Source organism: Phaseolus vulgaris, chromosome 9 (assembly GCF_051622355.1).
Source record: "Phaseolus vulgaris cultivar YP4 chromosome 9, ASM5162235v1, whole genome shotgun sequence".
Taxonomy (NCBI): domain Eukaryota; kingdom Viridiplantae; phylum Streptophyta; class Magnoliopsida; order Fabales; family Fabaceae; genus Phaseolus; species Phaseolus vulgaris.
Genome location: NC_143506.1, coordinates 33,582,634 through 33,598,420, shown reverse-complemented (window position 1 = coordinate 33,598,420; position 15,787 = coordinate 33,582,634). Strand labels below are relative to the sequence as shown.

The following is a 15,787-nucleotide window of genomic DNA, read 5'->3' as shown; positions in this document are numbered from 1 at the left end:
TATCATTGGCTTTAGAGCAAATCACAGTCCATGGTCATTGGTCACTAATTACAAACTTCATTTAAATCCTCAATAATATTAGTAATCATAGGAAATATTTTACTGCTATATAGTTTTAAATAATTAATTTTTTTATTGTTATTCAACATTTATTTGGCAGTTTAAAAAATAGCTTAATAAAGTATTGTTTTACTGTAAAAGGAAAATACTTCATTGTACTTGTTGAATAGTAAATAAACTTTTTTTTAAGACGGAAGTGCTAAAGTATCATTATATTACTATCGTATACTCAAAATGATCGTTTTCCAGCACCCCAAGTAAGTTAGGAAAGTACCAAAAAACCTATTAAAAAACCAATGGTAATATCTTAGCAACATGGAACACTGTCAGGTACGAAACACAATCTTTCATAACAATTATGGGATGAAAAAATTAACCTTTTTTTTCCTTCAAATATTCATTCCAACAATATTTTAAGTAGAAGATTATCAAAACTAAAACAATATTCGTTTTTCAAATTATAGATATCAAAATAATCAATTTTAAATTTAAATACTGAAAATAAAAATGATCCCATATTTAAGTTTTTTGAGGAAAAAAACTCTAAGTATTGCAATAGTTTATTATTTGGTTTTTAAAAAGAAATAAATACATCTCTCTCTTCTCTCAAATCCTCATGTGATTACATATTACATACACTCCTAGAGTTTGTTCATCTTTCCTCTTCTTTTTTCCATGCTTGTTCCATCTTCAACATCTACATATATTGTCTTCAATGCATGACCTATGTTTTGGGATCTTCCTGTGGTGAGTTTTTTTAGTTTGGTCTTAAATACAAGACACTTCATAAGAGAAAAAACTTCTTTCTAAGAGAGTTTATAATTTGTATAAAATAATATATTTATCTTTCTTATTTGTTCCTATTAAATATTATGAGTATATATGTTTTTTTATTAAGAAATAATGATAGAATAATTTAAAAGGCATTAACAGAATAAAGTTAGCACATTAGTAATGTTGTTCCAAACATTCAACCATATCAATTGGGTTAATTATTTGTTTTGATTTATGTGATTATATTAGAAATATCTTATATTAACGACATAAAAAAATATTATTTATTAATTGATTGGCTAATTTGGGTTTTAATCATAATAATTAGTATGGCGAATCAGTTCAAAACATGTATGAAATCTAAGTGTTTATTTGGTTTCACTGATTTAAGAAAGGGAATAGAAGTGAAGGAAGATTTATCAGTTTGCTATCAGTGAAATGGCATAAAAATAAAAAAATATTTTGGCACGAAACCATGCACAATAATTTTTAAACAAAACATAGAGGTAAGTCAGAAAAATATGGGGAAAGAATAAAAAATTTATCACTCTCTCTCTCTTGCAATTCGGTAATAACATCACTTACATTCACTTAACATCTAAATAAATTATTATTTTATTATAATATAATATTTTATTCTATAAAATAATTATTTTATTATTATTATTTATAATGTCAAACAAACTTTAAATTAATGATATTCGTCAACAGAGTTGTATTCTTGAAAAGTGTTGTGTTTAAATTTTCTGGATTTTATGTGATGTTGCTTTCTTTTTATGTATATACTGATTTGATATTTTAAAATATATAATATATTAAAATCAGTGTCAACGCATCATCCACTAGTTTTGTAAATCTCATTCGTTTGAATATTCAATTGTGTAGTTGTCTTCACTTTGCATGTGTTGTTTTGGAGAACTTATCGGAAAAGTAGATTAAAACACAAGTAGGATTGAGAAAACATATTCAACTATGGAAGTAAGTATACATAATCAATAATGTTTGAGTGATTGAAACGTATACTTTTCCAATAAAGTAAATAAAACTAAATTATAAATTAATTATTCCTTCATTATATATTTAGTTGTTAAAAAATGATAGTTAACAGTTCATGTAGTTGGTTAGAATTTTTGGATTTGTGTTTAGGTTTGATAAAGTTTAATTTATTACTCAAATTATATCCTTGTAATAGTAATCATGATTAGGCTTTGATTGATGATATAATTAGAATGTAAGATGTATACTTTGGTTAATTGGTTATCATAGAAAACAATTATGTTATAAATGTTAATAAGGTTGTGCTTTTTGTTGCTGATAGTTAGTGTAGTCTAAAGGAAAAGAGATATTTCAATTTTCTTTGCTTTATTAGTGGCTGAAAACATCTTACGTACACTCAATTAGAATAATTTTTATGCAAATAAGGTTTTTGTTTAAATTTTAAATATGATAGAGAACATTTTGTGAAGTAAATATTGCCAAGTAATAACCATGTTTATGACAGAGAAATATTAAAAAAGGTAGCTTCGTATTTTACAGAGTGATATTTAGTATATTAGTATAATTAAAAACTATCATTTTAAAATATAAATTTTATATATTTTTAGGATGTTTGAAATGTGTCCTTAAACTATGAGTAATTTTTCTTTTGAAGAGATGGGTAAACATAGATAGTAACGAGCTTGATCTAGAGAGAGAATAATTCACTAATAATGTAATGGGAATGAAGACACAAATAATAATTCATGCTAACCAGAAACTGTAAACATGAACCATGTAATTGAATAAAGTTGGTTTGACTTCTTTTTTTTCTCACTTCTACTTTGCAACCCTTTTTAAAAATAAAATATTACATTCAACTAATAAAAATAAATATAAATAAAATAATAATATTATTAGTTGTTAAATGAGAGTGTGAAAAAAAATAAGAATATACATTAATAGTATTTATTGAGTGTGATGTCAAAAAGGCATATGAATATAAGAGAGTTTGGTTGAAAGAGAGAAAATGAGTCTCAAGCTAATAAAACTAATGAGATTTATTGATAGAGAATATTTTTTCATTGTTATAATAGGTTTTTATCTTGTCTTTTCTTAGAATTCTTTATGAATACGTATAGTTTATTTATGTATTGTTTTTGTTAATATATGAGTTTCGGTCTAATTCCTCCGTATTTTTGTATTTTTTTTTCTTTTTTAATAATACTTTTTTTCATGCGATAACAAATGTTGTTAATTGAGATGTCAACCTAACTAAGATCTTAAGTTGCATAGTGATGTCTAATATGAAAACTTTTATTTTAAAAAAATAACGTATGTTTTATAACAGTGAAAGGTGTGGTTTATGTCATAATTTAAGAGACAAATAAGATCTACCATGAAGAAGGAAAGTGGCAAAACTTTTAGTTATCACAAATGATAAAGTAAAAGATAAAAGTATTTATTTATTTTTCACTCAATGAGATTATTATTCAATATTTTTATATGTTACATGTTATTTAGAGGATGAAAGTTTAGTGCAACCTTTTGGCAGTAATTGAAAATTGAAAATTATAGTTGTATAAAATATTATTAGAATAGTTAAGATATAAATAACCTATTATATCATGTAATATATTGTGAAAGTGATTATTCATAATTTTATTAGATCGATGAAAGAAGAAAGAAGTAGTATTCTATTTTTCATGATGGCCTATAATATGTAAAAATTGTTATTTGATTCCTCATGATGGTCATTTGCTATACCAAGAAGGATAGTGATTTGTGTTTAAAAAACCTTTTGAATATTAAAATGGTTTCATTTTAAACATTATAGTTTTTAAAAATCTCTTTAAAAAACAAAAAACAAATAAACAACAATGTTTTTATAATAATTTATCTGCACCACTGAGACTACGTCTAATTCATAGTATAGTCACCAAGTTTCACCAATATTTACAATTAACTACAAGTATTTTTCATTAATCACGTGACTTAGTATTTTTTTTCACTCATTTCTCTAAAAATACCCACTAATTCTTTAGAGTAACATCCTCAATATTTAACACTATAAAATTGGGTATTGATTAAACTATTCATAATGTCTACATAAGACATATATGAATATTTTCACTTAGGCTAGGATCTCACATATAATAGAATATAATGCATCACAAATAATAACAAAAAATGTTTTTTGTTTTTTGTTTTTGGACTAGAATCTCTTTTCTTTTCATGTTTCTAGTCACTCTTCTAAAAAATGATGTGATCTTGTTATTTTCTTCTTCCTCATTCATGCATTCATCATTTTTTAAAAGAATTCATATTCAAAATTCAAAACTTACATTAAAGAAAATTATATCACTCACATCAAATATAGTACTAATAATATAATCATTAAATATAGTACTAATAATATTATCATGTAATAGATATAACCTTGACAAAAATAGAAAAAGAAGAAGAGATGAGACTTACCTCTTGTGGTGGCTCTTGGTTTAGTCGGAAAAAGTTAAGGAAAAAATGACATAGGAGTGAGCTTTATTTATAGTGAGGGTTGGTTCTTCAAAGTACAAAAGTTGATAAGGAAAAAAAAAAACTTCTAAAAAGAACCCCATTGTTGTTGCACAAAAGAGAAGAAACAAGTGTTCTATGGTCATGCTTCTATAAAATCAATGAATAGGAACTTGATTGACTAAAACTCCTACTTCCAACAATATTGAGGAGATGGGTTTAGTTATTTTTCTTTTTTTAATGAAATTATTTTAGTTTAAGAAGACCCAACAAAAAATTTAGCTTATTTTACACCTTTACATAACTTCATTTATAAATTAATTATCGGGAAAGTTTTAAGTGATTAATATATTTCTTTTTATGTGACTATTTTCAAGTTTTTTTTTAAGTTTTCCATATTTAAATTATTATTTTCACATAGTTATAGTTAAACTTTTAAGTTTACCTTAAAATAAAGAAATAAAATTTGTAAGACAACATGAGAATAAAAAACAGAACATTCAAGTAATTAAATAAAACCTATATTTATAATTACAATAAAAAAATATGATGTTACACTTAGTTCTAAAAATAATATTTTATTAAAATTATAAAATATGTCTCATTAATATTATTTAAAATATATAGGTTTAAGATAAATTTATTATTCTTAATTAATTTATTTAATTTTAATAAAGTCAATTGAATATTATTAAAAATAGTCGAGGGATCATTATTGATTTCATAAAAATGTATATGCTAATATTAATGAAAGTATATTTTTTTACTATAATATTGATAGAAATTATTTATTGTCCTTAAGGAACGATTATAAACACGATATTAATATAAAATTAGATATATATATATATATATATATATATGTAATCTAATTTGATTTGAAATATATGATAATACTAATTAAAAAAATTAACCACAGTATTTATATGAATTATTTATTGTTGTTAGAAAAAATATAATATTGTTAGATAATTAAAAGTATACTTATATTTCATTTAATTTAAAATATTTTGTAATATCGATTAAAAAATTGGTTATGACCAAATATAGGTTACTCCACAACTTCTTACCTATTTTAAAAAACAAAGGGTTTTCAAATTGGGTTCTTGGTAAAAGGGATGCCTTTGATAGAGTAGAAGAAATAGAGAGAAGAGAAATGGATAGGTAAAAGAAAAATAAATGAAAAATATAGTGAAAATAAAAATTATTCGTTTAAAGAGATATAAAATAAAGATATTTTTATATTAAAAAATTAATTATAATTAAAAAAAATATTCATTTTATTAATAACTAGATGTATATCTGCATTTTTAAATATTTTAAAATTTTATTGTGTTTTATATATATATATATATATATATATATATATAAACATGAAAATGATAATTTAGAGAGCATGATAGTTTTATAATTTGTAATAATAATAAACTTTTTCTCAAATAGGAGACAAAAAACTAATATTTATTATATTTTAATATTATAAAGGATAAAATTGAAAAAAAAGTAAAAAAAAAAATCTGTTATAGATATTATTTTCATTATAAGATGTGCTTCATCTTTTACACTTGACAAACTAATTTTTTAACATTTTGTTTTCGCTATTATTTTTTAGAGTACACTTATTTTTATTTTAAAATATCAACATTTTTTATTCTAAAAAAAGTTCAATGTTTTTTTTCTAAAAAAAGATACTGCGGAAAAGAAGATTCTATCGTTATCACACTGACACACATATGTGGACAAATCAGTGACAACCCCAACTCTTTAACATTACACTAAAGTCTGATATTATAAAGTGTTATGAAAACCCAAAAAGAGAAATCAAAAGATACTGAACTCAAGCTTCGGAAAATAATGATTACGTGCACATTCACTCCACCATACAAAATTACAAAATTACTTCAACTTATTAAATGTTTACACACTTTCAAATCTCTCAAACAATATTACATAATACCATAAAGTTGTCCTTTTCTTATTTACTAAAGTAAGATTCTTTTATACATAATAACTATATTATTTTAATACTTCTGTTAAAATATATAATCACTATTTTCATAAATACATTAATTTAAAAATAATTAATTTAAATAGATCATAACACATTTAAGTATATTTTTGTTATAACACAGATCATTTTTATACCTACAGTCCTAAATCCTAAACATAAATTCATAATATTTTCATTGTACAACTTACGTTATTATTTTTAATTATTCACACATTTAAATATGTAAAAAAAGTAAATATTTATAATTTATATCATCACAACTTTTTAAAAAAATTCAATATTTATAATTTATGTCACCACAAATTTTTAACATAGCTTTTTTAAAGAAAAATTATCAAAATATTCAACATCATATTTCACTTTTAAAAAATAATTAACAGTGTTTCTAAAGTTAATTAAAATCGTGCGTAAGCAAAACTTTTTTGGAAATTTGTTTAACTCAAAATCATGAGACTAGATGATAACTTGTAACTCTCTTGCTTCCATGATAATCGTCTAAGTGGATGACGCTTTAAAAGAATAAATTCGTATCCTTGAAACAAAATTTATCCAATTTTATAATATTTTTTAAAAACTATAAATTCTCCTAAAATTAGTGTAAAATTACAACATTTTAGTAAAATTTCACCTCATCATATTTCATACTTGTTAGGGTAAAAGTAGTATCATGATTATTATTATTTTGAAGAGTTGAGAAGAAAGAAATAAGAAAGGGGAGTAGGGAATCGAAGACCGAGTCTTCTATTTGCCAAATAAAATAAATAACGTACGACAAAATTTTGACAAATCTTAACCAAACCCTATGTTAGTTCCATTGTTATTCATGTAAAAGGCGCATCACATTTCTCAATCTTTGTGTTGGAGACTGAAAGAAAAAATAACTTCATCCTTCAATTGAGTTACTGCAGATAAAACTTGGTTTAACAAACACGTGTAGTTTTTTTCGAAGTGTTTTTGATGTCGAAGTGTGCTACATGTGCAAAAAAAAAACCTAAAAGTATTTATTACATTGCAGTTTCTGTCACATGGTCTAACAGAATGGTTTTTCTACTTTGTTGAACAAATGGGTTGGTGGTAGGACTTGTATAAATTCTGAGGTGTATGAGAATGACAAAAAAATCACTCTTTTGAGGTTGGTGTAGTTTGAGAAAGTAGAATTCAGGAGATGGCAGGTGGGTCTTTCACAACCGGTGCTGTGAGCAAGGAGAGAGCAGAACAATACAAGGGAAGGGTCACCCCTTATGTAATCATCGCTTGTATTGTTGCTGCCACTGGGGGGTCTCTCTTTGGCTATGATATTGGAATTTCAGGTTCTTCCATAATCCACACTTTCAATCATAATTTTCATGATTTCTTCTTTTCTGTGTTCTGGTTTATTTATGCCTATTAGTGTTATTAAAGGTTGTTGTGAAGAACACTCACAAGATAGGTGCTGAACTGTGAATTGCATATCTGACAAGAGATTCTGCTCTACAAATTCATGATTTTGAGAATTTTGGTTTGTTCTGTGTACAATCTTGACCCTCTTTAGTGTTTCTAGAAGATGTGATTCCCAATTATCATCTCAAACTGACATGCAGGATAATTAGAAAAGGTTCCGGGTAGTTTTCTCTTTCCAAAACCTTAGATACAGATTCCTTAGCTCTAGTGATAAAGACATCACCAAAGTCCCAACAGTGAATTATCTCATCAACCACTAATGCAAATTCAATCACTTCCCTTCCTATCAGTAAGTGACAATATAATCCCTTCTTATTGCCCAATTCTCGTTGAGATAACAAGTTTTGTGAATCAAGTTCGATTTACATTCTTTAACAGAGCAGTTGTGGCTCTTCAGTTCCAAATTCAGATTCTTAGGTCAAACATTGAAAAGAAAAAACCCACTTAATTAAACTGTCTTTGAACATATCATGCACATTACATCTCTTATGCTTGCTAATAGAGATAATTATCCTCATATGTGCTAATGAAGTCACCTACACTTAATGGATCCGGTGACAAAGGGCTCTTTTTTTAAGGTTTTGAATTCCACTTTAGTGAAAGGAGAAAATAGTTGTTTGGAGAGATTTAAGTAAGTTCATCCTAATCAACTTGGATTAGTCAATGTTTGAACATGTCATTTTGCCATACCAAAGATCTCAAAAAAAAATTCTTTCTCATATTCTGTTTTCACTTTTAAGTTATAAAAGTGTCACTTTATTCTTTACTTTGTCTGCTATTTTCAAAAGTATATATAAGAAACAGTGAAAAAAGAAATGACAAACAAATACATGGTTTTACTATTTCCTGTACTAAACCTCTTAAAAACATGAAACAAGGAGAATAAAGTGCTACTTTTGAAATTTAAGTAAAAAAATACTTTTCTCAAATTAAATGGTCACAATCACAAACTAACCCAAAACCTTAAGACTTGTTCTTTGCGGCTCTTTTCTTCTTACGTGTTACTCAACTCTTTCATTCTTATTTAAAGTGATCACTTATATTTAAAGTAAGACTCTCAACTCATATAAGTATGAAGTCCATATCTACAGTGTATTGTCAAATATGCTTGAGAACATAGATTGGATAGTTCTTGTGCTTGAGAACTCATGTTGTGAGGAACAGAAAAGGTGGGGTTAGAGACTTATTAAAGTTCAGAAATTTTCTCATGCATGTTTTATGGTTAATAGGTGGGGTTACATCCATGGATGACTTCCTTAAAGAGTTCTTCCCAGCAGTATACAGACAGAAATTGCATGCACATGAAAATAACTACTGCAAGTACGACAATCAGGGTCTTGCCACATTTACCTCTTCTCTGTACATTGCTGGTTTGATTGCGTCCTTGATGGCATCTCCTGTGACAAGAAAGTATGGTCGTCGAGCAAGTATCATAGGTGGTGGTATCAGCTTTCTGATTGGATCAGCCCTGAATGCTTCAGCTATGAACCTGACAATGCTGATATTAGGCCGGGTCATGCTTGGTGTTGGCATTGGATTTGGAAATCAGGTAGTTGCATATTTCTTTAATCTATGACCAATCCTTATGCAGAAACAAACTTTGTTTTTCTTTTTAGGTGAAATATGTTAGGATATTTATATGAAAGGAGAAACCAACTTTTCTCCCCTTTGTTTAAAGCCTAGCTTTTGATTACCCTAACAAGTATCAGATGCTTTGAAAGGTGAGTTTTAAGAACATTGAGGTAAATGTTAACATGTGTTTATAAAATTTACAGGGAAAAATTTAGTAATATGATTGAAAGAGTCTATGTAGAGGTAGAAGATAATCCAGTTATACCTTGAAAGTTGAAAAATTCTCCTCCTGGTTATTGTTTTGAAGGCTATTCCACTTTATTTGTCAGAGATGGCACCAACACACCTTCGAGGTGGCCTGAACATGTTGTTTCAAGTTGCAACCACTCTTGGGATTTTCACAGCTAACATGGTCAATTATGGAACACAAAAGATCAAGCCTTGGGGTTGGAGACTGTCCCTAGGATTGGCTGCAGTGCCAGCTATTTTGATGACCGTGGGAGGGATACTTCTTCCTGACACTCCAAATAGCTTAATCGAACGAGGAATGGTGGAAAAGGGAAGGAAGCTGCTAGAAAAAATCAGAGGAACCAACGAGGTTGATGCCGAGTTTCAAGATATGGTTGATGCAAGCGAGTTGGCAAACTCAATAAAGCATCCATTTCGGAACATCCTTGAAAGAAGGTACAGGCCAGAGTTGGTGATGGCAATCTTCATGCCTACCTTTCAGATTCTCACTGGCATAAATTCCATTCTCTTCTATGCTCCAGTGCTGTTTCAAAGCATGGGATTTGGAGGAGATGCATCACTCATCTCTTCAGCATTGACTGGTGGAGTTCTTGCTGCTTCAACATTCATTTCCATAGCAACAGTAGATAAGTTAGGCAGGAGAGTTCTTCTTGTCAGTGGTGGAGTACAAATGATTACATGCCAGGTAAGGAAAACTGTCTCATAAAAATTCTAATCATGCTTAATATATCCATGCTGGTGGGAAACAATGGTAGAAGCCAGACCAAAACACCAATCTGTTGTATGATGTTTCACTTCAGAACTCATGTCAGATAAAGGTCAAAGGTGGGGTTATCTTATAAGCTGCAAAATGTTATCCAATTTTACTGGAATAGACAAAACTATCAGAATAAACAATTTACTATGAGTTATAGATTCTCTTATTTTGTCACATTTCAACTTAAAACTAATTGCCAATAGAAGAAACTGTTCAACACAAATATAAGCTAGACTCCAAGAATTAAGATACAACATATAGTTATTATACTTTGCAAAAGTCAAGATTCTTGCAAATTGCAAAGTAGTATCTAAGAAGAGGTGCAGTTTACTTTATTTTGCAGAGCAATTAATTTTACTTTCACTCTTCTTATGAGCAGGTTGTAGTGGCCATTATTTTAGGGGTGAAGTTTGGAGCAGACCAAGAATTGTCAAAAGGGTTTTCAATTTTGGTGGTTGTGGTGATTTGCCTGTTTGTTGTTGCTTTTGGGTGGTCATGGGGTCCACTTGGGTGGACAGTCCCTAGTGAGATATTTCCATTGGAAATCCGGTCAGCAGGGCAGGGCATCACAGTTGCAGTAAACCTTCTGTTCACTTTCATAATTGCCCAGGCCTTCCTTGCCCTTCTCTGCTCATTCAAGTTTGGGATCTTCCTCTTCTTTGCTGGGTGGATTACCATCATGACCATATTTGTTTATCTGTTTCTACCAGAAACCAAGGGGATTCCCATTGAAGAGATGTCGTTTATGTGGAGAAAGCACTGGTTCTGGAAAAGAATATGCCTCAACTGATGTTAATATCTGAATTACTTCACAGAGATTCATATCAATAAAAAATATGATTTTACTAAGGAGGTCTCGTGTATGTTAAAAATAAAAATAATACATAAATAATTACGTAATATATCCCTCTTTAGACTTAATAACAAAAATCAAGAGAAAGCTAGCTAGATCAAAATTTGTGAGGGATGTGATGATTGAGAGGAAATTTTAAATGTTTTTTTAAAGGTGTAAAATATAAGTTTTACAAATTTATCATTGTCTTTAAAAATATTTAAATAATGAAATATGAAGTATTTTTGTAAAAATTTGAGTTAACTGAAATTTTGTAAATTATTTCTAATATTGTTGAATAATTATTTTTAAAAAAAACATGAGTTTCTTGTCACTCTTGAAACATGAAATTACCTTTGGCTAGTTGTCGCCTCGTCTTTTCATTTTCTTCCCAGATGATCCATATCTCCTCCCCATTCTTCTAGTGTATCTCAGTCATTTCCCTTTACAGGGTTAGGAGTAAGGTCATCTGCTCGACTTCCCATATCCTCTCACTTGCCATGTTTCTTGTTGATACCATTTGCTTTTGTGATCTTCAGTACTCTTGACCCCACGATGAGTGCCATTTGTTTAAGGGGCTAAAACAATAATGGTAACCAGTTGAATAATTGATTCTTTCTTTTCGGTCATCCTTTGCTTCTTCCTTCATTTGTTCTTAAGTCTCAAGTTTCGACCCTCAGTTGGCAATGTACCTACAAAAGGTACTTCAATACTCTAGCAAATATTTATTATTTAGTGTGTAATAAGTATTATATTAATTACATACCTATTGATTTATTTATTTATTTATACAATTTATCGTAAACTATATTATTAATAAACTATATTTAATATATATAATCATAAAAACTAAAATACCTAATTTATCAGATATTTCCTTTTACTTTAACAATTCCTGATGCGATAGGTATAACACAATTGTCACATACTATGAAGCATAGACACATACACGACATGGATACGGATATAGGGATACCGCTAAATTGAAAAATATAGGATACAGGACATGTCATATATATATATATATAATATTGTTAAAATATATTAATATACTTCCTAATCTAAAAAAATTAAAAAATATATATATATTTATAAAAAAAATCTAACAAAAGATAAACATATTTAAATTATAATGTTTGAATTTTACATTTGTTCATCGTTATTGAAAAATACAACTTCTAATTCTGGTTGATTAAGAGGTAAATTAGCAATCTCAAGAATTCCATTTTCATCTAATGAAAAAGCATAAATATTTATCATTAAGTGATTATATTTACATAATCATATTTAGGTTATTATATTTAAATAAGTATAAATATTTATCCTTAAGTCGTTATATTTATATAACAATAAATATTTATCATGAAGTGGTTATATCTACATAAGTACAAATGCTTATCATTAAGTGGTTATATTTACATAATCATAATTAAGTCATTATATTTAAATAAACATAAATATTTATCATTAATTAAGTAAGTATATTTACATAATTATAAAAATATTTATCATAATAACTATCAAAATATTTATCATTAATTAGTTATATTTATATAATCATATAGATATTTATTTTTAAGTGTTTATATTTATATAATTATAAAAATATTTATCATTAACTATAATCATAAAAATAATTATGTCATTACATTTATATTATCATATAAATATTTATCAAATAAGTAGTAGTTAATAACTAGTTATATTTATTTAAAAATATTTAAAGTATTATAATTAAATATAAAATATTGTGATTTAAAATATTTTATTTCTTTTGAAGTTAAAGTTTAATATTATAATATTAATATTTAATAAAATATTAATATTTAATAAAATATTAATATTTAATAAAATATTAATATTTAATAAAATATTACTATTTAAAAATTAATTTAAACTATAAAAAGTAATTTTATGACAAACACCAAAGCACCGTGTCACTGTCACACTCAAAATAAATACAGTATAGAAAAACAGACACATGTCATGTCAGTAATATAATAAATTAATAAATATCAATTTTCTATTCTCTTCATCTTTTTAAAAAAAAATTCTTAAAGCTTTATCTTCTTTCTTTCATTAGTTCATAGTTTTCGTCCCTCCTTCATCTTCTTTGTTCTCCTCTGCATTTAAAAGTATTCATCACATGTCCACAATTTGGATTATGTCCAACCCAACTCACTACATTCAACACGGTATCGACTTCGTGTCCACCAAATATCTATGTTCAGTACGCATCCGACGCACAAAAGCGACTATCACCAGCCATGTCGAACCTTCATGATCACATATAATAAAACTAACACAACTAATGCATAACAAATTTATCCTCCAAACTACATACACATGACAACCTACTAAATCAGTCTAACTGACTAGTTACTTTACACTTGAATACTCACTTTATATCTTATATTATAATTATATATATTTTATTCTCTAATTGATATAAGTGTGAGAATATAATTAATAAATGGATCTGCATTAGATACTCACTCATACCTTGTATATAGATTTTTTCTCTCATTAAAAATGCATCTGATTAAAATCCACAACTTGAGTTATAAAATTTAAATGATGAACTTTATCAATAGATCGATCAAAGACGTTCAACGCTGCCACCTATTCATGATACGTAAAAGCACATATTAGGAAAACCGAAGCAATAAAAAATAACTAAGAATTTATCCGAAAAATCAAAATCTTTTTTCTTTTAATCTATTTTTAGTCAATCGAATAAGTTAGTTTGTGTACCTGTATGGATATTGGGGACTGAGTAATGTTGGTCCACGTCGATACAAGGTGTCTGCTCCAGTCTTAGTTGTCTTGTCCTTCGAGTTTCCTTCTTCCTCGCGTGCCTCGGTCGGCCGGTGGGGGTACCTGCGATTGTGCTCCGACGCTCAAGTCAGTAATCTCTCTCAGTGAGAATCCTTGATAATTTGAAAAACATACCTCTCTCTCTTTCTTTCTCTTCTTTTGTATGTCCTTTGGGCTTGGGCCCCCTGGGTCATTAGTGGTTTGCGACGTGTTTTGTGGTCCTTGGGTCGTGTTAGATGGTTTCCTGGGATCTAGGGGTGTTCCCGAAAATCCAGGGAGTGCTCATGTGTGTTTGTTACTCAGTGGGAATTGTAACCGTTTATCCCACGTGTAACCATGTTCCTTGCTTAATTAGATAATTTAATTCGGACAACGCGGTCGTCCGGTACCGACCGGTACAGTTTGAAAATCAAGAACCAGACTAAATCAGATCGAATTAAGCCAAGTCTTTTTTTATTTATTTAAATATGATGTCATAAATTTAAAGTTAATTAGCGACTAGCAGATATATATACGAGTACTAAGTCAAACTAAGTCCTTTATTGTATTTAAATATAATATCAAACATTTAGTGTCAATTAACAACTAGTAGATATATATGTTTCTTAAATATTATTTTTAGAATTTAATTGGATTATACTTAAAATATATTTACATTTATTAAAATATGAAAATAATTTTTATTGAAGTTTTTATCTATGAATTTATTTAGTTTTTTTATAAATATGAAATAAATTAAAATTTTAAATAAAAAAAGTTACGTAAAAAAGACAAAAAGATATAATATTTTTTTGCAATAAAACGTTTAACAATATTTTTAAGAAAATGTAACAATTGTATGATAACAAAGTCTATCTAAATTAAACTCTAAAGATTAATTTGATGTAGTTGGAATTTTATATTAAATTAAAACCAAATTTAGATGGCGTTTGAATTTTATGTTACTTTCAAATGAATGTTTAATCAAATTTGGATAAAACCACCCCCAATACTGGTGATACATATTGCACATGGCAAAAGTTAACAGGAGATGAGATGAAAGTCAAGTGAGCCAAACAGACTTACAAGTATTTATGGCAATATATGAATTTTTTTAATTAGGTCAAACTCAACTTAATTCATAGGATTCAATCTTCTATAAATTTGGATAATTATTTTTAAAATTTCATTGAATTTCAAAAACTATTATTGTATAACGATTAAAAAAATTAATAGAAACAACTTAAGCATAGAACACTAATTCATCCTCACCTACTTTATATGTTATATATATTAGTGGAAACACAGGTGTATAAGTATCTGTGTGTCCGCATTTTTTATTTTTATCATTAACATTTTCAAAGTCATAATATTACTACAACAATAAAGAAAAAACGATTCAATATTTTATATTTATTAATAATTCTCAAATTAATGGAATGAATAAATAAAAGAAAATGAAAGAATAAGGTATGGTTGCGAAAGGCATGTATGTATATTCGTGTGAGTAGATCTAAAATAAAAAATAAAAATATTAAAAATAGAAAATTATTCAATTATTAGTTATATGATGGATGCGCACGTAGGTGTTATATATATATATTCGTGCGAGTAGATATATAATATGATAATTATTTATTTTTATAATTAATTTAATTAACACATATGCATTATGTGCATTAATGTATATGTATTATGTGTATTAATATATATGCACTAGTGCATTTGTGCGAGTTGACGAGGTCACAGTCGCCATTCATTCATATTTTTTTTTTCAAAGAAATAATAAGAAAACAAATGATAAGAA

General features: G+C 27.3%; 1 protein-coding gene across 2 annotated transcripts; it reads left to right on the top strand.

The window, feature by feature from the left end:
- The first annotated feature begins 7,136 nt into the window (after positions 1 to 7,136).
- STP7 (sugar transporter protein 7) lies at positions 7,137 to 11,201 on the top strand. 2 transcript variants are annotated; one of them, XM_068626483.1, is made up of 4 exons: positions 7,137 to 7,644; positions 9,004 to 9,323; positions 9,654 to 10,280; positions 10,732 to 11,201. In XM_068626483.1, the coding sequence occupies exons 1-4, from the start codon at positions 7,500 to 7,502 to the stop codon at positions 11,140 to 11,142; spliced, it is 1,503 nt and encodes a 500-aa protein (XP_068482584.1). In that variant the 5' UTR covers positions 7,137 to 7,499; the 3' UTR covers positions 11,143 to 11,201. The 2 variants fall into 2 exon arrangements, with proteins under 2 accessions (XP_068482584.1, XP_090151278.1); XM_090295152.1 differs by having other exon boundaries at positions 7,370 to 7,644; positions 9,676 to 10,280.
- Positions 11,202 to 15,787: the final 4,586 nt, after the last annotated feature.